Below are 26,380 nucleotides of genomic sequence, written 5' to 3' on the forward strand. Positions count from 1 at the left end.
GGGAGTGGAGTTTAGCTGCTCATATGAAAACTTATTTTTCATATAATATGATGTCTTGTGGCACTGTGTTTTTCCCTTTATAGTTAAAAGATTACAAAGACAAGTTTGACAAAATCTTGTATTTGAAAAAGAAATTCTATCCTGTGCTTGTGATCCCATAGTAGTATCCTTTTTAAGAATGGTCAATTTTAGTATTTTTTCTTTGCAGTTGGAATTTACCATGCAAGAAGCTGTGCAGTGCCTCCATGCCTTAGAAGAGTACTGCCCTTCTAAAGATGACTATAGCAAACTCTGTCTGTTACTTACTTTGCCTCGCCTGACTAATCATGCAGAATTCAAGGACTGGAACCCCAGCACTGCACGAGTTCACTGTTTTGAAGAGGCTTGTGTTATGGTAGCAGAGTTCATCCCTGCTGACAGGAAGCTAAGTGAAGCTGGTTTTAAAGCAAGTAACAATCGTTTATTTCAGCTTGTAATGAAGGGACTACTTTATGAATGTTGTGTTGAATTTTGTCAGAGTAAAGCAACTGGAGAAGAAATCACAGAAAGTGAAGTACTTCTTGGCATTGACCTTTTATGTGGTAATGGTTGTGATGATTTGGACTTGAGTTTATTGTCATGGCTTCAAAATCTTCCACCTACTGTCTTCTCTTGTGCTTTTGAACAAAAGATGCTGAATATTCATGTTGACAAACTTTTGAAACCTACAAAAGCTGCATATGCTGATCTTCTTACTCCTCTTATCAGCAAACTTTCCCCTTATCCTTCATCCCCAATGAGAAGGCCTCAGTCAGCCGATGCTTACATGACACGCTCTCTGAATCCTGCTTTAGATGGCTTAACTTGTGGTCTAACTAATCATGATAAGCGAATCTCAGATCTTGGAAACAAAACTTCTCCAATGTCACACTCCTTTGCTAATTTCCATTATCCAGGGGTACAAAACCTTAGTAGAAGTCTCATGCTTGAAAATACAGAATGTCATAGTATTTATGAAGAATCACCTGAACGGTAAGTATCTGTTTATAAAAATTGCTATGGGGTGATAGAAAACAATTGATGTTTGTGCAGAGTGAACCTTGTAGTTATCTTTTAAAAAATTTAATTGTATTTTATTTTCATGAAGGTCTGATTTCTCTCCCTCCCACTTCTTCCCTTCTCTCCTCTCATTGCAAAAGCAAGAAAAACAAAGCCCCTTTTGAAAACATGGTTAAGCAAAACAGCATGGCTATGTCTCCCCCCCGCCAAAAAAAAAGTCTCAGCCTGCACTCTGAATCTATCACCTCTGTAATTAGGAGCTGGGTAGTGTGTTTAATCATGAGTCTTCTGAAGTTGTCATTGGTAATTGTGATCAAAGTTCCTAAGTATTTCAAAGTTGTTTGTCTCTACAACATTGTTGTTATTGTATAAATTATTCTCCTGATTCATTTCTTACAACCCTTCCCAAGTTTCTCTGAAACCATCCCCTTCATTATTTCTTATAGCACCATAGTATTCTGTTATTCCTATGTACGTGTATTATTTATTCATACATTCCCCTTTTGATGGCATCTCCCCCCAATTCCCAGTTCTTTGTCACCACAAAAAAACCTACTATAAATATTTTTGTACTTATGTCCCTTATGTACTTACGTTTCTTCTATATTTGATTTCTTTGAGATAAAGACCTAGTAGAAGTATTGCTGGGTCAAAGGGCATGCACATTTTAATTGCTTTTTGGGCATATTTACAGTTCTTGAGACTAGTAGTTAAGTCCTTACATTTTTAATCAAAATGGCTGGCACAGTGCCTGGCACACAGCAGAGGCTTAATAAAGGTTTGTTGATTGGTTAATATTTTTAAGTAACATTGGATAGAGTTGTTTAGGGCATGGGAATAATAATAGTAATAGTGGACATTTATATGACACTTTTAAGTTTGCAAAGAACTTTACATATATTATCTCATTTGATCCCCACAATCATATAAGGGAGTTACAGAGGTATTGTTATCCTAATTTTGCAGATGAGAAAATTGACCCTCAGATTAAGTGACTTGCTCTTATGACAGAATAAGTCAGTGGTATTAAATTCAAATAGAAATGCATACCTGCAGGCATATTTTATTGTGGTTGTTCAGTCATTTCAGTCATATCCAACTCTTCTTGATGCTATTTGGGGTTTTCTTGGCAAAGATGCTGGAGTAGTTTGCCATTTCCTTCTCTAGTTCATTTTACAGATGAAGAAACTGAAGAAAATAGGGTTAATTGACTTGCCCAGGGTCACACAGCCAGTAAGTGTCTTAGGCCAGATTTGAAATCAAGAAGATGAGTCTTCCTGATTCCAGGTCTGGTAGTCCATCCACTGCAACACCTAGTTGCCCCTACATATTGACTTAGAAAACTATAAGTTAACATTATGTTGGATTATATTTTTATATACTTTGTCATACATTTCCCAATTGTATTTTAATCTGATATCTGATTTGGGCTGCTGTACTGGGGAGTTTAGCAGGCTGCATGGGCCTCGAATTTGACACCTGGACTAAATAATTTCATAGGTTCTCCTCCAACTCTAACATTTTTAAAGCAAGAAGTACTACATCCTGAAAACCGTGGCCACCTTAAAACAACATATACAGTCTTCTTCCTTCCCTTTAATCCCATTTTCCCTGCCAGAAAGGAATGGTCTTTCCCCATACCATAATCCCTACCAGGCACTGATAGCGTAAAGAGGGGAATCTGACCTATAATCAGATACATCTGTCCCAACTACTACCACAGCTGCCTCTAGAGCTACCTTTCCATGAGCAGAGTACATCCTGGGGAAGTAGAAGAAGGGAATAAGCATTTATTAAGCATATGTTAAATATAATAAGCACATTATTATGTGCCAGGCACTGTACTAAGTACTTTATGAATAGTGGCACCCTAACATCTCAGATATGAAATGGAAGAGAGTCTTTAGTGGCAAACATGAGCAGTCCTGACTTTCAAGCATGGTATTTTCTTGAAACTTCATCTTAAATGTATTCACTAACAGGTGACTATATACTCCTTTATCAGTAAGTACATTGGCAAAAGCTTTTTAAAAAATGGGTTGTCTTTGTGTATGCCGTTAGTCAGCATTGAATCAAGTAGTAAAATATGAAGTGACAAGAAATGAAGATTACTTATATTATTAAATGAGTGGTGGTAAAGACCTGGAAAGCTTCTGTGTCATACCATATGGAGAAAGGAAAGGAATAAGCATTATGTAGCACCTTTTATATTCCAGGTACTGTCCTAAGTGCTTTACAAATATTATCTCATTTGATACTCACAACACGTAGGAATGGAAGATTTGCTTAGTTGCCTTATTATTGCTAATGTATGCATATTTTAGGAATTGAATATATTTAATCTATCTTTAGTAAGTAGTTTTCTCAATTGCTTTCAGACACTTAAATACTCTTTCATCTCCTAAACTGCATATTATGTGCCCTAAGCATAAACATTAGCAGGAATTAATTCCTTAGTCTTTTTAAATTCAGTGACTAATTTGTATTTAGACTATTTCATAGGTTTATATTCCTGTTTTCCCACTTAATTTCTAATTTCATTATTCTCCCCTTTAATGGCTAACATCTACATAATGCTTTAGATTTTGCAAAGTACTCTGCATGATTTATCTCATTTGATCCTCACAATAAACTTGCAAGGTAGGTTCAATTATAATTCCCATTTTATAGATGAAGAAACTGAGCCTCAGAGGGATTAAGTGACTTGCTTAAAGTCATATATTTAGTGTCTAAGGTAGAATTGGAACTCAGAGCTTCCTGACACTTATCTAATCCATTCAGCTAACTAGCTACCTCATTCAGAGAATGATAAATAATAAAATGAAGCCTTATTTTAAAAATTTGGGTACTAATATACCCCTCACAATAAAATAGTATTTATATTCAATTCATAATGGTTCATAGTACAAGGACTTTAAAAAATGAATGAAGTATTTATTAAGTGGTTTCTATGTGGAAAGCACTGTGCTAAGTGTTGGAGTTAAAAATACAGGGCATTCCTAAAGTCTGGACACGTAGGCAAAAATGCAGATTTTCAAGAAATGAAATGAAATTTTCAACAACATTTTATTTAATTAGAATATTAACAAATAACATCTTCAATATGATTTCCATCATTTGTGATGCAAAGGTTGATGCACTTTGTAAGATTCACATGAACTCGATGCAATAACTCCACATTGTCGTCAATTATAGCACATTCACTCTTTATGTGTTAAATCAAGTGTGTTGCATCTGTGATTTTCATTGAGTACACCTTCTCCTTTAGCATACACCAGAAAAAGAAGTAGCTGAACCACACAGAGTCTCCGGTGAAATGGTTAATGAGGTTTCCTATGTGTCCAGACTTTAGGGACAGCCTGTAGCAAAGGAGCTCACGTTGTCATAGGGGAGACAACACACATGAAGTTTCAGCTGCAAATCAGATGGAAAAGGTCATGTGATCCTTAGGGAGTAGCAGCAAAGCAGATGGTAATACCTCTTCTTTAATGTCATTTGCACTGATAAAATCACAGCAGTTTCTGATGTTGAGCCATTGGACCATGCCAAGGACTTTGGAGGCAGGAACTTTGTCTGGTTCTTGAGAAGCTAAGGCTGCAGAACCCACAGGAGCAGTTGCCAGCCTACATTTCCACAGAGTTGCTTTCCAAGATGACTGCTATGGGCTCTAGGCTGGTAGCATTGCTATTCTGAAAGTTTTTGGGTTTAGGGTCCTGAGCTGCCTCCATCATGGTGAGACAAGAGAGAGTTTTTATGGTGCTAGTGATAGTTTGACTTACCTGACACATGCTGCCTCCTGTCTTTCCCTCAGAGTGTCTTGCTGTTTCTGCTAGGCAGGCTTGCCTACCCTGTGCGTAGAAGTTGGTTGGGAAGGCTGGCCCATTCTCCACAGGAGTTGCTTCCCTGTAAGGGTAGCTATGAGGGCTAGGCTGGAAGTAATATCAGTGGTCTGGGCTAGAAATGTCAAACTCATGGTCACTGGGCTGCATCAGCCCAAATCAGATTAAAATATAATTGGGAAATGCTTAACAAAATAAAAATATAGTAAAACATAGAGAATGTTAGTTTGTGGTTTTCTTAGTATGTTGTCTGCAGGGATCCATTTCTATTTGAGTCTGATACCACTGGTCTGGAGGGGAGCTGCCCATGGTTCTTTTTACATACATGTCTGTTGGTAGCAGTTGGTCAACAGTCATTGCTGGTGGTAGCGAGGAAGCAACCCTTCTCCTGAATTTCTCCCCTTGATGGCAGGATGCTGGGCTTTAAGAATGTCTGGTGGTTTGGGAGCACAGTTATTCCTAGGTTCAAGGTCCTGGTCTGTCTCCATTTAGGTTGATCCTTGTAGAGGTAAGAGAGTAAGAATTGCCAGCATTTCTGAAGAATGTTAGAAATAACCAGACAAATATATCTCAAGCAGAGACATACTTAAAAATGGAAAATTAGTGTAGAGAAATTGAAGAAAGTTTTTCAGGAAAATGTAGGGAGATATGAAGAATTATATGAATTTAAAGCAGAAATGGACCTTAGAAATCAGTCATTTAGCCTTACTGAATGAAGAAACTGGAATACATAGATGTTAAGTGACTCATCAGAAATCACATAGCTAATTAATAGGCTGGAACCTTAGTCCAGTGATCTTTTCACCACACTACACTGTAGGGTTTGGAGGGTTTCCTTAATGTAGTACTTTTATTTTTCATGAATAAATCAATTTTCAGTAAATTTTCTTGAGTTACCTTTGTCTTATATGAGAGAATTTTCTTAATAGCTCTTTCGCTAAGATGTTTCTTATTACAATATATCTATCCCCACACCTGTTTGCCTACACTAATTTCATCATTTTTGTTCCTTTTGTACTTTATGGAAAGAAGTGATACTCCTTCAGAAGCACAGCATCCTGTGAGCAGTGAAAACTTAGAGCAGGGTTCAGCTTCAGAAAAAGAGCCAGTAAATGGAACACAAAATCCTGTACCAGCCAAGCAAGAAAAAAATGAGGTAACATCAATGTTACATGATGTCATTTAAATAAGAACAAGGACTTGCTGATTTGGAATTTAGCTATATTTTTCTTGTTCTCCTTTGGGGAAGTATTTAGTTCTTTCTTGTGAATGGCTCATTTTTTTCTCTTCCCCAATGAATGTAGGGTATTTTTTTTAAAAAAACTGCATCATGAATGATTGGGCAATTTAGATTTGTCAATGTGTATATTATGTTTTTTACTAGGTCTATGTATTTCCAAACCAAGAGTTATAGAAAATGGATCAAATATAGGCTTGGGTTTTTAATTAAATTTTGTAATCTTTTACTAACTGGCTTTAATGAGAAAGCTACTATTTATACTAATTTATACTAATATAGAACTATACTTGAATTTGAGCTTTAGGGGTTGCTAGGTTATTTTTTCTTGACCTTTCTTACAGTCCTGAAGGAAAAGTATATAGTTTTTAAGGTGGGTCTTAAATTTTATTTTGTGTAGCACCATTAAAAAGGGTCATGTAAATTAAAATTGTTGAGTTAAACATTTCATGGTGTTAGTGAAATTTCTAATTATTTAAACTGATGATACTGTTGTGTTATAGTTGCTCTCTCCCATAAATATTGCTGTTAATGATTAATTGGAGGAAGAAACCTTTTAATGTACCATTGATAGAGAAATTGTTGGAACTATCATTTTCCTAACTCAGTGTATCTGATCTTTCTCAGTAGGAAATGTCTAACTCACTTGTGTTTTTAACAAGTCAACAATTAGGTCATGGTCTTTTTTCCTATTGACTTTTGAGAATGGTATTTGAGAATAATCTGTCCATCTGTCTCTCCCCCCACCCCATTTAATATACACACAAATGTGTGTATGATATACATATATGTGTATATATAAATATAGAAATTCTCTTAGAGAACTCTTAGGAGTTCTACCTTGGCCAGCCCTAGAGCTGATCATTTTCTTCAAAGATGCCTTCAGTACACTTGACCTGTTAACTGGTATATAGCCATCCCAGAGCAGAGTAGGCCTATTATAACTCTAGAACAGAGCCCATCTTGGTAATAGAACCTTTTGTTGCCAACAATAGAATCTAGTAAATATTCATCCACATTCAGTGCCTTTCTTCTAGATGTTGTATAGTTACTTTGCCAATAGGAAGACTGAAATAGTTTAACTTTTTTTTTTCTTTTTATTTTTAGAGGTCATTTGAAACCATACTAAAATACTTCTTATGGTCGAACTTTTGTAAGGTTTTATGTCTAGAACAACTAAGGAATTTTAATGCTTAAATTAAGCATATTGGACAAGACTATTGAAACATTCTGTGGAATAGTGATATCCTTTAAAATTATAAAAAAATTAAGCTTATAGATCATAATCAATAAGAGATAAGCTTTTAATTGCTTTTTCTATCAGCACTGATGGAATTGTTTTGAACCATCTGGATTTTCTTTTTAAATTTCCCTTGTGACCACGAGCTTATATTTTTTTGAGAAGGTTGGTTAGGGTTAGCAGTTTAGTCTGTGACCTAGAAATAGATCAAAGCTAATTGACCTACTTGAATATTGAGCCATGCTCTTGGCCTTACTGGTACACTAATATTTTGTATATAACAGTATAATCAATATTTAATATGTTTGACAGCTAAAAAATTAAGTAAATTTAATAGATAGCAAATTTATTGCAGTGTTTATTATAACAAAGTTATTACTAATAGTTTTATTAGGTATATGTCATAGTCTTTTAAAATGTATGTTTAATATAATATTCCAATTTTTTTAAGCTTCGTGATTCAACAGAACAGTTTCAAGAATATTATAGGCAGAGATTACGCTATCAGCAGCATTTAGAACAGAAGGAACAACAACGACAAATTTACCAGCAAATGCTTCTTGAAGGAGGTGTAAATCAGGAAGATGGTTCTGACCAGCAACAGAATCTCACTGAGCAGTTCCTTAATAGGTTGGTTTTTTCTGAACAATTCTTTCCATTTTAAAAAAGTTAACTGAGTTTTTACAAAATAAAAGTATATAATGACTTTTATTAATATAGCTAAAAATTTTGAGGTTCTCATATCTTGCTTCCAATAATTTCTCGTGTCTTAAAGATTCTTATGTTACAGACTTGCTCACACACTCACCAAGCTCCTATTTCTCTTGTCTCTCTCTCTCCAGGCACACTCTTTTCTCATAATGAAGATTAGGGCCCAGAACTGTGTCATTCAGAATCACATCTTTCAGAGCTTTGTCACCACTGTCCTTGGGTACTTACATTGTTTCATGGGAGGGTATCAGGACTTAAAACCCAACATAGCCTTAGGGCTTGGTGTATCGGGAGAGTACATCATCCTCTATTTTGCCCTCCTCTCCACTTTTTCTACACTTCCACAATTTCACCAGGGCTCTACATATGGCTAAATAACCCTAAGGACTAACACCCTTGGAAGCTTTCTTAAGTCCCTTACTCTTTAAATCAACCAAGGATCACCAGTGGCTAGAAAATAAGTTACACTTTTGTGACCTGGGGAGTAATTAACAATTATCACTAGTTATGAGTACCTTTTACCTTCTTTAATCAGTATCTGCCTTTCAAGTTAGGTATTCATAGAGCCAAACATCTTAGAGAATTCTACAGAATCATCTAGTCTTATTCCTCCCTTTCGCTAAGTCATTCAAAACTTATTTATCCTTCTTTTAAAATATTACCAGGGACAAAAAACAGAGTTGCTAAGTCCTTTCCCCCCTCCTCCAGTTGCCTTGTGTTTATTAATCTGTGTACATGTTGTTGTGGGCCTTTTGCCATCTGACCCCTCGTACCCCCAATCCCCAATAGAATGTAATTTCTTTGTAAGTAGGTCTTTTTTGTCTTTGTATCCCCAGTGCCTAGCACAGTGCCTTGAACACATAATTGGAATTTTAAGTGATTGATGAAACTTCAATTCATTGAATTCTATAACTTCTCTTGTAGCAAAATCTAGCTTAATGCTATCAGGAAATATATTCAACATTGCTTATAGTTAGAGACTTATAACTATGGCAAGAAACAGTTAAAATATTGCTATCCTCAGAGTAACTAAGTTTATACATTAGAATGGCTGTATTATTCCTTAACACTTTTTTCTTTTTAATTTGTCCCCACTAGTTTAATCTTTTCTTATCTAATAAATTTTCTAATTCTTTAATAATTTTATTTGTTCTTCCATAGACCTTCTAAATGTTCTGCATGTCTTACGTCCAAAAAGGATGCAGTGCTTTATTAAAAGGCCTAATTAAAATTCAGTGTAATACAGGAGTTCTTAATTTGGGGTCTGTGAACTTTTTAAAAAATATTTTGATAAAATTTTAACTTCAACATATTTTATTTCCTTTTGTAATCCTATGTATTTTATTGTATGCATTAAAAATATTATTCTGAGAAGGAGTCCTTAGGCTTTACCAGACTGCCAGAGGGGTCCACGACACAAAAAAAGGTTAAGAAGCCCTAGTTTAGTGGAAGAATTGTTTCCTGGTTCCTGCCATTCCATCCTGCCAGGTATCCTGTATGGTCTCCAGCCTCCCTCAGGAAGGAAAGAAATGCTATTCCCTCCCACATCAATCTCCTGCCCTTGAAGGAAGGGGAGAAAACATCATTCCATTGTGCCAGGTCTCCTACATGATTTCCAGCCTCTTTTGGGAAGAGGAAAAGATTCCACCCTTTCAGAGTAGAGGACAACGGATATTCCACCAAGTCTCCAGCCTGGTCCCTGCCCAGGAGGAAGGGGAGTAACACCTTTCAGTAACACCATTCCTTCAGCTCCAGTCATTTGCCTCCTCTCTTGAAGCTGCCTATGGCCCTAAGGAATGCCATCTTGCAGTCAAACTTGTATGGACAATGAAAACCTACCTGAATTTGTTCTTCAATGATTAAGAACATCCCCTTGGTCATACCATTCTCATCTCATTGATTTTGAACTTCCAGCTGTTATCATTCAAACCTCTTTCTCTCTCATCTCCACATTCCCCCCCCCCCATTCCTTATCCCTATTCCCCTCAACCCAGCACACCAGTGTCATATTCTGTAGCTGCCCACCCCTTCTGCCATGCTCTCTGGAATACCTGTTCCATAGGTAACAAACTTATTTTCATCTTAAATTTTTCCTTTCCCATACCTTCCATCTTCTGGCTGTCACTGAGACCTGGCTCTTTCCTGGTGATTTAACTTCCTGGCCTCAGTTTCCAACACTGCCTACTTTGACTTCCCCCAATTCACTGGAATACTCCTTGCTTCCCATTGTCACTTTCTGGTTCTTCCCCATCTTCCATCACTCAGTAACCTCTCTTCTTTCAGGTTCATGCTATTAATATCTCCCACCCAGTCAAAATCCTGGTAAATTGTTGTCTACAGATCCCTAGATCACTCCCCTCCTTTACCCAATGAGTTTGATACCAGGCTTATAATTTTTCTCTCCCCCCCCAAATCCTGCCCTTATATTAGGGGACTTCAACATACATATTGATATTACCTCAAACACCCTAACCATTCCTCAACTTACTCATTTCCTGTGAGCTGCTCTTCCACGCCACCTTAGACCGACACACCATGGTCATGTTCTTGATCTTTTCTTCACCCACAAATGCATCACTTCTGTTGGTGAACTCTGATAGTTCCTTATCTGATCACAATTTGTTGTTCTTTGTCCTCTCTGTGACTTTTAATCCCATGACTCCTCAGTTTTTTCCCCAGGCCATTACTCCTGCACTAGCTATATACTCTCCTCCCTTCCCCTTTTCGTGAACCAGTTCACCTCTATCCTTTTAACTCTAGAGTCGCTTGCCCCCTTCCTTATGGTATCTCTGACCTTGCCCTGTCAAGCCTCAGTCTTGGATCATTCCTGTCAGCTACTGCTACTGCTTCTACACATGTGCTTCTCAGTGAAGCTGGAGAAAATCATGAAATGCTGTTGACTGGGTCCATTGCAAATTTATGTACCGTAACTTGAATTGGGCCTTCACTGTGGCAAGGCAGTCTTAAATATTACACCGTTCTAACTAACTCGCTATCCCATCGTTCACAGCAGTTCTTCAAAACCTTTTCATCCCTCCTTAAAACCTTCCATGGCTCCCCCTCCTCCAACCCCCTCAGTTGAGAACCTTGGCTCATATTTTACTGAAAAAACTGGGGTCATTATTTGCCAAGCGCTCCTTCCTCTTCCCTCTTCCTTGTCTTGCCACCTTATCCTAATCACCCAAATGCTTTCCGCCATTTTCTCCACCTTCACTCCTGTCTGTCATGATGAGGTGACTATTAGTGGCAAGGCAAACCCTTCTGCATGCACAAGTGATCCCTTTCCATCCTCTCTTCTCCAGCAGATTGCCCCCTTTATCATTCTCATTCTCATTTATCTCCAACTGGCTACTTTCTTACTGACTACTGTCTACAAACATGCTCATATCTTCCCCATCCTCAAAAAGCCTTTCTTGATTCTTCTACCTCCTGGCTATCATCCCATAACTATCCTTCTTTTGTGGTTAAACTCTGTAAGAGGGCCATCTGCAGTAGGTTTCTCCATTTTCTTCTTACTCTTACTCTTAAGGATACAGTGTGGCATCCAACCTCAGTCAGCCAACACTGTTCTCTTCAAAGTTACTAATCTCTCAATTGCTGAATCTTAAGGCCTTTTCTCAATCCTCATCCTTCTTTGCCCCATTGTATCCTTTGACGCCGTTGATCTTCCTCTTCTCCTCGATACTTCCTTTCTCTAAGTTTCCTTCACGAAAATCTCTCCTGGTTCTCCCTCTATTGATTAGTCTTTGATCTTTATCCAGGTAATTCCTATTACCCATTGGTGTCCCACAGGACTCTACCCCTGGGCCCTCTTCTCCCTCCATAATATTTCATGTGGTAGTATCAGCTCCAGTGGGTTTAATTGCCATATTTATTCTGATGCTTTTCAGATTACTTATCCAGCCCTAATCTCTCTGCTGACCTCCAGTTTCACATCTTCAAAGTTATTGATCTTGAAGACAGGATGCCTTTAAGGATTATAGATCTCCCAGAAGAAGATGACAAATAAAAAACCTGAACACTACAAACAGAAAATAATACAAGAAAACTGCCCAGAACTGCTGAATACAGAAAACAAATCAGTAATTGAAAGAGTCTACCAGTGCCCTCTAGAAAAAAAAAACAAAACAAAACAATTCAAACTCCAAGATACACAGTGGTTAATTTAGTAATTCCAACAATAATAGGTAGCATTTATACAGCACTTTAAGGTTTGCAAAGCACTTTATAAATATCTTATTTTTTTTTTGAAATCTACTTAGGAAGTAAGTGCTGTGATTTTTATAGATTAAGAAACTGAGGCAAACAGATTAAGTGACTTGTCTAGTGTCACAAACTAGTAAGTGTCTGAGGCCAGATCTGAATTCAGATTGATTCCTGATTTCCAGGTCCATGGCTTTATTCACTGTGTTACCTAGCTATAAGCAGTCAAGAGAAAGACCTTCAAATATAAAGGAAAGAAAACTTGAATAATGCAAGACTATTTTGCACTCACTAGAAATTGTAGGAAAAAATGGGATAATATATTCTACACGGCAAAGGACCCTAAGATGAAACCTCAAATCACAGACCCTACAAACTTGAGCCTAATCATCAAGGAAAAAAGATGGTTATAAGGAGGAAGAACCCAAGCTGCTGCAGAAAGTGGTGGTATAGGACAAGGGATGGGCAGAGCCCAGAGGAAACACAAGCAACAAAAGCCAAGTTGGTTGTCATGCTGCTGCCTGAGTAGGGGCCCCTTGTGCAAATCCCTAACCCAGGAAGAGGAGGTAGTAGCTAATGGTCAATGGTCCACCAGCAAGAGGCTGTGCCTTGTGAAGGTATCATAGGCACAGGATACCAAGTAAGAAGAGTAGCTTTACATTCAGAAATGTGAGGCAGTCAGTAAACTGTATAGGGATTTGAGTAAGAGGAAGTGATATCCAGAAAAAGGGAGCAGCTAGTGATTTTAGTTAACACAGTCTGGGTGAAGGTTGGGCTAGTTAGAAGAATCTTCTAGCCATAGGGTAGAACTAGCCAAAGGACAGGAGGCAGAAAGGAAGTTTGACTTGAAAAATCTACAAATTAGATAATTATTCCCCATTAAGCAAAGCTTCACTATACTAGATTTTTTTTTTTAGCATCAACATTATCTTTGCCTCATTTAAATTGTGACTCATTCTGTTGGATCCCTTGCTTCTGTGATTTATGTTTAATTACTTTAGTCATGACCTGGTTTATAGCTGTGTAATTCATTTTTTGTCCCTATAGTGTTCTTTTCTCTTTTGAATTAACTGTTTTTGATAAACTACTTTTCTGTCTTGCCAAGATTATTTTGAAATCAGTTTCATCATTTTAGACATAGCAGTGACACTGAATTTGATGATTTATAAACTTAATGCTGTCACAGTTAATTCTTTTTTTTAAATTTTTTTTGGAGGGAGGAAGGCAGGGTAATTGGGGTTAAGTGACTTGCCCAAGGTCACACGCTAGTAAGTGTGTCGCATGTCAAGTGTCTGAGGCCGAATTTGAACTCAGGTCCTCCTGACTCCAGGGCCAGTGCTCTACTCACTGCACCACCTAGGTGCTCCCCACAGTTAATTCTTTTACTACTTGATAAAATAATGCTGGACCAAGGACTGTGGGACACTATGATATGTACCATTAGGCTGACATTATCTCTTAACTGTTCTTTGATATACCTAACTGAAACTAGCTATCTCCTTACTTAGGGCTTAGCTGATCAGAATGTGTATATATTATTTCATTCCTTCAATATAGTATGCATTCCCAAATCATCCTGTAGAAATTCAACTAATTTTATTTAATGTGTTGGTTATTATAGTTTTGGGCTTTTCTAGAAATTTGCAAACATCATAGCTGATTTGTTCCACAGTCTTTTTTCCAAGATAATGTACTCTTATTTAGTAGTTTGCTATTTCATTGGAATTGTTATATTATTGAGGTTAGTATTCCCTACAATGGACAGGTTGCTGTCTATCCATACCTTCTCATCTTGTATTCATGTTCTTCCATAAATCCTCCAAATGAGGTAAATGATTTAAGAGTTTGTGGATTATTCAGATTCTTCATTCTCTAATTTTCCCACTTCACTAACTGTTTTAATTGGAAGCATTTAGCTATTGTGTAGCAACTTATCTGCTTTTTCTTTATTTTTTAAAGGAAGGTTTGTTACTCTTTTTGTTTACATGACTGCCAATTCCTAATGGCTTCTTCTCCCACATCCAAGAGAACCTTATCTTGTAATAAAGAAATGTTATTTTATTGACTTATTATTTAAGTTGTTTACTTATTACTTTATAGAATATTCTAATTTGAAGAGAAATATAATTTATTCTATGTCAGTGAGTAAATTGGCAGCTAGGTGGCACAGTGGATAGGGTGCTGGATCTGAGTCAGGAAGACTCATCTTCCTGAATTAAAATCTGGCCTCAGACATTTACTAGCTGTGTGAACCTGGGCACAAATCACTTAACCCTGTTTGCCTCAATTTCTCATCTATAAAATGAGAAGGAGAAGGAAATGGCAAACTACTCCAGTATCTTTGCACAGAAAACCCCAAATGGGGTCATGAAGAGTTGCTTATGACTGAAACGACTGAGTGGTAACAAATAATGATAGTGGGACCTAGGGAAAGACTTTGGTGAAAAGGACACCAAAGGGAAGAGGAGATGAATTCAGATCAGGAAATTTTGAAAGGAGGTGTTTTTTTTTTTTAAACTTTTCTGTGGACTTTATTTTTTGTGATCTATATTTCTTAATTTTCTTCCTTTTTATTTTTTTGTGAGTGAATTGGAATTGGCTCTAGAATCCCTTCTATGCTCCTCCAAAAAAGTAGATTTTATTTAAATCAATTTATTGACATTTTACTTTACTTCAAGTGTGATAGAAAATTGTTAATACCAAATTAATATTAACTGCCACTATCTCTTAATCATCTCAGCAATGTCAGACTTCCAGTAATGTCCTTGCTGGCTGGAATCATGGTCTTGTGGTCTGAGGCCAGCTTATCCTTACTTAGCAATCAGGATAGCTGGACCCCAGGGTGGGAGTTCTCGTTCTGAGAGTCTTCTAGGACATAATCTCTGGAAATCTGGTGGATTGAAGAAGTATAGTCTGGTAGTCTGGGCCAGCATACCTACTGTTGTACAGGTCTGGCCACCAGACCTCCAGAGACCATGCCTTGGAAGACTTAATCATCTCATTTTTGGAACTCCCACCCTAAGGCTTAGATGTTCTGATAGAGTCTATGAGCAAAAATTCATTTAACTCATATAACACCATACTGTCAAGCTGAGCTTCTAAGACATGACCTGAGGCCCTCTTGTTATCTGCTATCTTGTTGTACCAGAGCTAAGGATTACCTTTACATCACAATCAGGTGTTAGAATAAGATTTTAATTGGACCTTTAATTTTTGGTTTTTTAACATTAATGTTAAGCATGATATTAAATGAAAATTCTATAACAAATTGTTTTATGTAAGAAAAGTGATGATAAAATGAAGGAAAACTTTCTGCTTTACACTTAAACTTTGAATATTAAGATAGCACTTATTTTGAGAAATCTGATGTTACTTTGACACTGGTGCTGTAAGAAATAATAATGAAACCTGTTTTAAGTAAATTGGCTAGTAATTGTTTTTGTCAATGATTATCATTTTCTAATATGTAAACTTATTACAGATGAACTATGACAATTTTTTCTCTTTCCTTTCAAGGATTTCATCCTTTTTGAAGTGATAGATATGACTGGTTCTTTTTTTTTTTTGTTTTGAAATAATTGTCTTGCAGATCTATTCAAAAGCTTGGAGAATTGAATATTGGTATGGATAGTCTTGGTAACGAAGTACCAACACTTGGCAAACAGTGTAATGGAAACAAAGGCAATGGATCTAACAACACTTCTGCAGCTAATTTTGCAACACCTCCTCCAGACTCTAATCAGAGGGTAGCACCAGATATACAAAATATGAATACCAGCACTCCCCTTAATCATGGATCAAATCAGATTCCACTTCTTGAAGAGTCACCTGTCCGTGGGAACCAAATGTAAGTATTTAGTTTGCTCACAATTGGAAATATTGCTGTAAAACTGGTAGGTAGCACTCCAGGAAGTACTTGATTGTTTCCCTTTTGGTAGGGGTGAAGATGATATGCAACTGGGCCTTATTTGTTTCTACCCTTCCACTTCCTTTCACAAGGCTGAGACCAGCTCACTTTTAGCTTAAGGGCAGTATAATGGCCTTCAGGTCTAGGTAGCCGCATTCTTTAAAGGTTTTGTGGAGTTGATATCAAACCTAAAGTTACTAGTTCAATCACTAAAGGTCAGAGCCTATTAACATTGATTAACAAAAATTCCTAACATTCAAACAGGGCTGTTTGTCCTACTTTAAAGCTTTGTGTCTCTCTAGCTAACTCCCCGGCCTCTTTATATTTGAAGCAAAATCAGAATGCAGGATATATTTAGGTAAAGAGGCAGGCAGTGTATGTAAACAGTATCTATTATTGGATAGGCATAAGGAGGGGAAGTTGGGGAAAAAATAGAACTTTCTCAGTCCCTGAAGAGATGAGTTAACCAATAATTTCGACCTGAGTCCTCTGTTATAAGATGTTTGTATGACTTGAGGGTTCCCTTCTCTGCTCAGCCCTCTTTACAGTTTCTCTTTTCAATTCCCTTCATATCACTGATTCTTTCCAGCTTGTCTTCCTCAAGTCTCAGGCAGGTTTGGGAAAGCCAGTTTCCTCACTGCTCCTCAGTTCTTGGAACCCATGTATATCCCTTTAAGAACTCCCAAGTGTAACTCAATTCCACCTTGTGACTCAACAATCACAACAGTCCCAAATTGCTCTCAAGACTAAAAGGGAATGCTTGTCTCCCGAACTACAAATCTTAGTATGCCAGTCTGTTCTCAAATCCATATTACATTGCTAACATTTAGCTAAGTTGATTCTGTATAGATATTAGCACAGTGCCTGGCTCATAGTAAGCACTACATGTCATCATCATCATCATCATGTCCCTGTTGTTATGTTAGGTGTCCCATTTCTATTTTGCTTGAAGTCTTTAGAAAGCATTTAGTCCTGCTTGGCAAAGTGTATGCTCCACTGCCCCATCCATACATCTGAGTAGGGATAGTGAAGAATAATTTACATAGCTCTTGCTATGTGCCAGGCTCTGTATTGAGTGCTTTAGAATTATTGTCTCATTTGATCCTTACAACAACCCTAGGAAACAGGTGCTTTTATTACCCCTGTTTTACAGTAAAGGAAACTGAGGCAGACAGTGGCTAAGTGACTTGTGTGTGCTCCATTTCATCTCTGTTGGAGATGAGGCCTGTGGTTTCTGGACCTTCACTTTCTCTCCTGTTTGCCTCTATGACGTTATGAAAAGCATAGAGCCTTTTCATTTCTGGCATCTGTGCCTATCCTGGCTCCTTGGTTTGCCAGTGTCTTTTTTTTGTGGTATAATAGAAAGAGCCTTGGATTTAAAGGAGAGGACTTGGATCCCATTTTTGGTACTTTATTGCCTGTGTAGCCTTGGGCACATCACAGAGTAGCTTTGAGCTTTGGTTTCCTCATTTTGCAAATTCATGTGATTAGACTAGATTATGTCCAAAATCCCCTTCAACTCTAATCCCTCCCAGCTCCTTCCTAGTCTATAATCTGGATAAAAGCCATATGCTTAGGGAAACCCTTCCCTCTTTCTGATTGCCCTATTACTATTAAAGGTACCACCATCTTGACATTCACTCAGGCTTACAACCGAGGTTTTATCCTTAGTTCACTAACTCTCACTTCTTCCTCACTTTCACCAGTCCATTTAATTGTCAAGTACTAACCTTTCTACTTTTGCAACATCTTTTGTATATGGCCCCTTCTCTTCTCTGATGCTGCCACCACCCTGGTTCAAAGCCCTCATCACCTTATGCTTGGGCTATTCTAGTAGCTTTCTAGTTCTCCCTGCTTCAAGTCTCTCCCCATTCCAGTCCATCCTTCACTCAGCTGTCAAAGTGATCTTCCTAAAGAGCAGGTGTGACCATGTCATCCCTCCATTCAGTCAACTCCAATGACTGTTATCTCCATGTTCAAATATCAAATGCTCCTTTTATCTGTTAAATCGCTTTATAACCTTGCCCCTTCCTGTCTTTGAGCTTCTTACACCTTACTCTGAGTGAATGCTGTGATCAAGTACTCTTGATCACACTGTGATCTGATGACACTGGCCTCCTTACTTCCTGTTTTTTTGCCCGTGACACTCCATCTATTGACTGCGTATTTTCACTGGCCTTCCCCTAAGTCTCCTTCTTCACCTCCTCTTGTCTTCCCTGGCCTTGTTCAGATCTCAGCCAAAGTCTTGCCTTCTGCAAGTAGCCTTTCCTGATTTTCTTGAATGTTAGAGAGATTACACTTCCCACTGAGATTATACCCAGTTTATCTTGTATCTACCTTCTTTGTACATATTTGGTTGTATGCTGTCTCTGCCGATTAGACTGTGAACTTTTTGATAGTAGGGAATGTTTTTTCCCCCTTTTTTTTGTTTCTCTGCTTAATAAATACTAGATGACTCACTGGTCAGAATAGCACTTTCCTTCTCTCTCCTTTTGAAAATTTGGTTACTGACCGACAGCCCAAATTGCATCTCCCTTTTCTCTGCCCCACTACCCCCTTCTCGCTACCCCCCTCCAAATAAATACCCTTAAAAAAAGCAACTGCTTAAAGAAGAAGGTGGGAGAAAACCTCTTTCCATCTTGATCAGATGGGTCAGATTTAATCTCCAGAATATCATAGTGGTAGAAATTCATACATAATGACAGGTATTTTTTGGAACATAAGTTAGCCTGTCAAAATTTTACTGTTTTCTTTTCCACCTACATCTAAGTCTCTTATGTCCCTTGCAATATGTACTTGTCTTCCAATTTTATCATCAAGATCAGGGCTGTCCAACCTTAGGTTTTTATTGAAACAATAGACAATATATTTTGATTTGCCATTTTAGGGAGAGCTCTGAGGTAGCTCAGCTTCATTTACTAAAGCATTTATGTAAATTTCTATGCTTGTAGGCAGGCCACATAAATCACACTGTGGCCAGCATGGGGCCTGCAGGCAGGCCTCATTTTGGACAGCCCTGATTAAATAGAAGACCTAGGCTTTGTCTGTTATCTCTGAGTCTTTGGTCTTTTCTGCCATGGACACTCACCATCAATTAGTCTTCACTGCTTCAACCTTGTGAGGATTAGGGCCAATCAATCAAGTAACAAGCATTTATTAAGCACCTATTGTGTGTCAGGCACAGGAGATATTAATGCAAACAAAGGAAATACTCTCTGCTTTCAAGAAACTTACATTCTTTTGGGGAAAACAGCATTTATGTGTGTAAGTAGGTACAAAAGAAATTCAAGGTAATTTTTTAGGGGACAGTTAAGGACATGAGAATTCTGTTAGGAACACACTGGGGACAGGTACAGTAAGATAGGGATTCGTAGTTCTGAAAGTTGCAGTATTTGTAGATTTGTCAAGATGGCTAATTTTTCTCTTGTCACCATCGAATGGACCAAACAATTATTTGTGTGCCTCTTCTATAGCAGTGGAAAGGGTATTTTTTTCGTATTTTCTTGAGATCAAATACCTTTTAAGATTATTTAGTTTAAAAACAACTAACTTGCAGTTGGAAAATCGAGTGCATTATTCTGAAATTATCCGTATTAGCATTCTAGCTTCAAGCATGAATTCTGAGAAGTATAGAATGTCTCAAAAGTCTTAGTGCAGCTTTAAGTTTTAGGGTATATAGTGGCTGGCTTACCCCCTCCATAGGGAAGCTGGTGCTCCATCCTCCAACCCTGGGGGTTCACCATATTGATGCCAGACTTAGTGTGGTTGCCTTATTGACTTAGCCCACTTACAGCTCAGAACTGATTGCTTATTTCATGTCTGAGGGGAAAAAATAGTAGATGAAAGGGATGTAGTATCTTGTTTGGTATTTGTCTTTTTTTCCAAAGAAATAATATAATCGTTTTAAATTATTGTACTAATAATTTTTTAAATGGAAAAGAGGAGAGAGATTTTGTTAGTTTTAAGCTTTAGTAGCTTAAAACTGCCTTAAGACTCTTAGGACTTCTAATATTTCTTTCTCTGTATACCTGAAGAATTAGAGTTTCCACTACCACACAATTGAGCATAAAATGTGTAAGGTGCTTTGCAAGTCTTGAAGCACTATGTAACTGATAGCTGTCATCATCATCATCATCATCATCATCATCATTGTAATACAAGGACAATTAGGAACCCCTGAGTAACCCCTAGCTACTGACAAGCACCCCCAAAAAGAGAGATTATCCCACTAGTATGATAACCTGACTGAATCTTTTGATCAGCCAGGACCTTTGTTCCTGTTTCCCTGCCCTGTACCCCACATATCCTATATAAGCCAAGTCATTACCCCAACACAGGGCCGTTGATTTGTGGTGCCGTACCCCAATGGCCGCCGGCTAATAAATTCTCCACTTAAAACTTATACTCTGTGGTGTGTCTCGCTCGCTTCTGGTACAACATCATCATCGTCATAGTATCCCAGTGTTTAGCACAGTGCCTGACACAGTGCAGGTGCTTAGTAAATGTTTATTGATTGATGTCATCATTAATTGTTATGTGCGTGTACATTAGTCTTATTTCCCAGCTATTTGGAAAGCCTCTTATTTTAAAACAATACCCCCACTATTAAAACATTGTACTGTAACTCAGGCCTGTACAACCTGTGGCCTGTGGGCTCTAAGTGACATGCCAAAGGATTTCAAAAAATGTAGAGAAAAACATCCTTTGGGGGGCTGCAGGTTGTGCAGGGCTGCTAGAGCTGGAGCAATGCTAGACATATGGGTTTAGTAAGTGCATGTAGACTGACCTAATAAAAATTAGAGATTGAAAACTGTAAATTGCTCTTATTTCTGTTCTGATGTTCAAAACACACTGAATTTGAATTTCTGTTCAAACAGCTCAACAGAACATTGTATCATTCAGCCACAGTTTTCAGATTCTTCAGGTGGTCTATCAAAGTCAAGGGAAGAGGTAATACTTCTAAAAGTTTATATTAAAAAATGTTAATAATTCAGTCTTCCTGCTTTGTTTAATTTATAATCTTTTGGTTTGAGGAATTTGATGTTTGGTAAAGACAGTCATTATTATCAGCAGGTTGTGATCATTTCACTGACTATTCATTTCACTCCTTTCCATTTTCCCTTTATCTATCTTTGTGTGGCAACTCATCACTTTTTTTACATGGTTGGATAGAAAATGCAATAGAAATTTGTAATTATCAAAGAAGATAATAGAGCAAATATGATAATATATGTGAAGTGCTTTGCAGACTGTAAAGCAGTATATACATTTGGGCAAATTATGTAAATGAATAATTTTTTTATATGTATCCCATGAAAATTCAAAGGAATAAAAAGTGATTATGCAAAATTAAGTTTTAAACATAAGAAAAAAATATTCAAAGTAAAAAACAAAAAAAATTCACGATAAATTTTGAAAATGTATTTTGCAGTTACTTGGAGACATCCATGTTAATTCTCAAACTTTTATGCCTCCAACTTCTAAAAATAAAAAATACTGCTATTTTAATTTTCATGGAATTTTACACATATTCTTAGGATGCTATTCTTGATTTGAAAAAATAAAATAAAACTCAATTTGGTGATATACATTTGTTCCTATATCTTGTTACTGTGACAGAAGAAATAAGGTGTTTTGAAAAAATATGAATATTTCTGAGCTTAGTTTACTTGTGAAGAAAGAAAAGTAAAGTATAAAAAAGGAAGTTTGAGCCTTATGCAATGAAAACATCTGATTCTAGTTAATTAAGTCTTATGACAATCAGAAAGGAATCATACTATAACATACAGTTGAAATACATTTAAAACTGAATATATGTTTAATTTTTAAAACATTACTTCCACAGGGTGATAAGTCAAAGAAGCAGTTTGTTTGTATTAACACCTTAGAAGACACACAAGCTGTTCGAGCAGTGGCTTTTCATCCAATTGGTAATTTGTATGCTGTTGGCTCAAATTCAAAAACTTTGAGAGTATGTGCCTATCCAGAAGTCATTGATCCTAGGTATGTATAAATGATGAAAATCAAAAAAGTCATCATCACAGTTTTAATATTTTAATTGTCACATCAACCCTTCTCAACTGTCATTGTCATTCTTCTACTTTGTTAGGTTTCTACTTTGCTTTTTTAAATCAGCTCTTTTGTGTGTTTTGCAAATAAAAAACTTATTTAGAGACACCTGAAATAGATACGTATGATTAACTTTATTAAAAAAATCTTCATAAGGATGTATTTTAGGTGACCATTAATTTTACAATGTCACTTATGCCTTCATAATACATGTGGGTTAAATTGACTATATCAGACAGAATAACAACAGTAATAGTGGGCAGCTAGGTTGTATAGTGGAGAGAGTGCTGTGCCTGGAGTCAGGAAGACTTGGATTAAAATTCAGCCTCCACACGAGCTACACGACCCTGGGCAAGTCACTTAACCCTGTTTGCTTTAATTTCCTCATCTGTTAAAGTCAACTGGAGAGGGAAATGGCAAACACTTTAGTATCTTTGCCAAGAAAATCCCAAATGTCACTAAGAGTTGGACACGACTGAAACAATTGAACGACAACAACAAAAAATTAATAATTTAAGTTTATGCAGCATTGCGTTTTAAGGTCTGCTACTTTATTAGAGAATAGACTGCCTGGTTTGCCCCTCTTTGGGGAGCTCCTGAGGGCTCACCATATTGATGCCAGACTTAGTGTGGACACCTAATTGGCTTAGCCCATCTACAGCTCATAACTGATTGTTTATTTCATGTCTGTAGGGAAAAATAATATATGAAAAAGATGTTCTATTTTGTTTGATATTTGTCTTTTCAAAACAGATATAATCATTTAAAAATTATTGTACTAATAATTTTTAAAAATGAAAAAGAGGAAAGAGATTTTGTTAGCTAGATGGCAGCTAAATAGCATAGTAGACAGAGTTCTGGTGTTGGATATAGTAAGATGCTTACTTAGCTGTGTGACTGAGCAAGTCAGTTAACCCATCTGAGTCTCAGTGTTTTCATCTATAAAATGGGGATACTAATAGTACTTAACCTCAAAGGACTGTTGTGAAGCTCAAATGAGACCATGTATAAAATGATTTACAGACCAATGTAAGCACTATGTAAATGCTAATTATTACTTTTATCATTTTTGATAGTATACCACATTTGCTCAGTGAGCCTTTAAGCCAGATGTGGATGAAAGAAAACTTTAAAAAGGCACCTAGATTTTGAAATATCAAAAACATTGTCAATAAAATAAAGTCTGATATACATTATTTAGGAGCAATATTAAACCAGAAATGAATTTTAATGTATTAATAAACATTATTTCATAAAATGTTATTTTGAGCCATTTATGAACAAGGAGAAAGTTTACATTATATATCATAGTTACTGCATCATAGTTATTTTCTCTTTCTAGTGCATATAGCTCTCCCAAGCAGCCAGTAGTACGTTTTAAAAGGAATAAGCATCATAAAGGATCAATCTACTGTGTGGCGTGGAGTCCTTGTGGGCAATTATTAGCTACTGGTTCCAATGACAAATATGTCAAAGTACTACCTTTTAATGCGGAGACTTGTAATGCAACAGGTAGGGCACAAGAATTTCTTGCAAGTCTGTATACATTTAATTTCTCCATTGTGCCTCTGACAAAACACTTCATTTTATGCTTATTTTAACGGAAATTAAGTAACTTAATATACACAGTTTTGATATTTCAGTAGCTTAGGTCATGCTCATATAACAGTGACCTTTTTTCATTTATAAACTTTAAATTTGACAAGATGGTGTTTGCGCCTGGATATATTGTTTTTAAATAACTATCTGGGATTGTACTAATAAGGAATTAGTTAACATCTGATTAATATTTCTTTTCTTTTCTTTGGATGAGACCTAAGAATGTAGCACCAGTCCTGTAAGCTTTCAGTTCCAGTAAGGTGACAGAGAAGGGGAAGGAAGAACAAAGAAGATCAATAATGCTGTTACAAAATGATTATGAGGACTAGCCATAAAAACTTCGTCAAATCAAAAAGTGCTGTTAATTTGAGTCTTTTTTTTCCACTGAACAATTTATATTTTGCCATTGTATTATTTTTCTTTAACAGTTATGAGAAATTAATGCCTCGATTTCTCAAGTTTATATTGTTATAATTTATCTAGAGAAGTGAATCGAATAGTAAAATCTAATCCTACATGAAAAAAACCACCTTGGAGAACCCCAGCTATATGTAGTGGGATGTACCAGATTTAAGATCGTTTCATAATCTCAAGTTATCACAGTAATATGCAACAACATTCCTTAAGTTTATGGGATTTAGTTCAGCCTCCTCAGATGAGGAAAAAGGCACCCAAAACAAGTTAAATGATTTCCATAAGGTTAAGCAGGTAATAGCAGAGCTGAAGTTAATCATCTGACTTCAAATCAGTGTTCTTTTCCTCATATCATACTGCCCCTATGCCGTAGTTCTTATGTTTTTCTTTTTTCAAAATTTTAAATTACTGTTTCAGGACCTGATCTGGAATTCAGTATGCATGATGGGACCATTAGAGATTTGGCTTTTATGGAAGGTCCAGAAAGTGGTGGAGCTATTTTGATAAGTGCTGGAGCAGGAGATTGTAATATTTATACAACAGATTGTCAACGAGGACAGGGCCTCCATGCTCTGAGTGGTCACACTGGTATGTAATGCTTGATTTTAGTTGTTTTATGAGAGCTAGTTTTTAAAAGTGTATTATAAAGTTGGTAACTATTAGAAAACATTAAAACACAAACCAGAATTTTTAAAAAATTATATACAAAACTGAAAACTTCCATTATTTGCAGTTTTTAAAAATTCATATATTAACTTTAACAAGATAGCAGCCAAATCATGCTATTTTGTTCTTTTTTTTTGTCCCCTTCTGAACCATTTTTTCTGTTTGTGTATTTTTCTGGATTTTGTTACTGTTGTTTATACTATTTATGTAGATGTAGTCATGTACATTTTAGGGATTTTGTTTCTGTTTTCTTCACTGTGTATTACTTCATATTAGTCTTAATAGATCTATTATTCATATTTGCCTTCCTTATAGTATACTATTTCATTATTTTCATGTGCCATCATTTATTTAGTCATTCTCCAGCTGTTGGATACATGGGTTGTTTCAAATTAAGTCAATAAGCATTTAGTAATCAGTAAATATTTATCAGTAAACATTTATCAAGTACCAGCTATGTGCCTGGCACTGTGCTAAAGCACAGAAAGAGAGGCATATGATAGTCCCTGCCCCCAAGGAACTTAGACTCTAACGGGGAGACAACATGCAAGCAAATATATACAAAGCAGGCTATATACAGGATAAATAGAAAGTGATTAACAGAGGGAAGGCACTGGAATTAAGAGGGGCTGGGAAAGGCTTCCAATAGAAGGTGGGATTTTAGTTAGGACTTAGAGCAGGCCTCCACAATGTATGGCCTGAGAGCGTCTTGTGAGCCGCCAGTGCGTTGGTGCCTGTTTGTCATGTGACCGGAGGCAACCGACCATTGTCGGTTTGTTTCTAATTTAGCCTGTCTGCTGCCTGAAGAAGTTTAGTTTAGCCTGTTTTAATTTTGGCCCCTACCTACTGCCAAGTTGGGTCTGACTTACAGGAAGCCTGGGAGGTCATTAGAGTAGAGAAGGAAAAGCATTCTAGGCATGGAGGAAAGCCAGAGAAAATGCCCAGGGCCATGGAACAGCTCTGAGGCCAGTGTGACTAGATCAGAAAGTCCCTGGTAGGGTGTGAGGTATAAGAAGACTTCACAGGTAGGAGGGAGCTAGGTTATGGAGGGCTTTGAACATCAAACACAGAGTTTTGTATGTGCTCCTGGAGGTAATAAGGAGCCCCTGGAGTTGAGAGAGAGAGAGACAGAGACGGAGACACAGAGACAGAGACTCTTTGTGTGTGTCTGTATATGTATGTGACCTGTGCTTCAGGAAAATCACTTTAGTGACTGGATTGGAGTGGGGAGAGCCTTGAGGCAGGCTGACTCAGCTGCATCAATTGTAATCCAGGTGTGGGGTGTTAAGGGCCTGCAAGAGTTTGGGTAGGATCAGAGGAGAGAAAGGGGCATATTTGAGAGATGTTGCTGAGGTGAAATCAATAGGCCTTGGAAATAGCTTGGAGGAAGCAGGAGGAGAGAAGGTGCCATGACAGATAGTGAGGAGTCCGTGATAACGCCTAGGTTGTAAGCTCGA

At 37.1% G+C, this 26,380-nt stretch overlaps 1 protein-coding gene across 2 annotated transcripts in view; it reads left to right on the forward strand.

The window, feature by feature from the left end:
* The window catches only part of WDR47 (WD repeat domain 47), a 90,771-nt gene that overhangs the window by 40,819 nt on the left and 23,572 nt on the right, over positions 1 to 26,380 (forward strand). Inside the window, exons 5-12 of one of the 2 annotated variants that reach the window (XM_036768499.1) lie at positions 209 to 1,011; positions 5,910 to 6,033; positions 7,806 to 7,984; positions 15,858 to 16,115; positions 21,053 to 21,125; positions 22,021 to 22,178; positions 23,587 to 23,756; positions 24,675 to 24,845. In XM_036768499.1, coding sequence (XP_036624394.1) covers positions 209 to 1,011; positions 5,910 to 6,033; positions 7,806 to 7,984; positions 15,858 to 16,115; positions 21,053 to 21,125; positions 22,021 to 22,178; positions 23,587 to 23,756; positions 24,675 to 24,845 — 1,936 coding nt within the window. Of the gene's footprint in view, positions 1 to 208; positions 1,012 to 5,906; positions 6,034 to 7,805; positions 7,985 to 15,857; positions 16,116 to 21,052; positions 21,126 to 22,020; positions 22,179 to 23,586; positions 23,757 to 24,674; positions 24,846 to 26,380 lie in introns of both variants that reach the window. The other variant, XM_036768498.1, reaches the window with a different exon arrangement.

Source organism: Trichosurus vulpecula, chromosome 7, assembly GCF_011100635.1.
Source record: "Trichosurus vulpecula isolate mTriVul1 chromosome 7, mTriVul1.pri, whole genome shotgun sequence".
NCBI lineage: Eukaryota > Metazoa > Chordata > Mammalia > Diprotodontia > Phalangeridae > Trichosurus > Trichosurus vulpecula.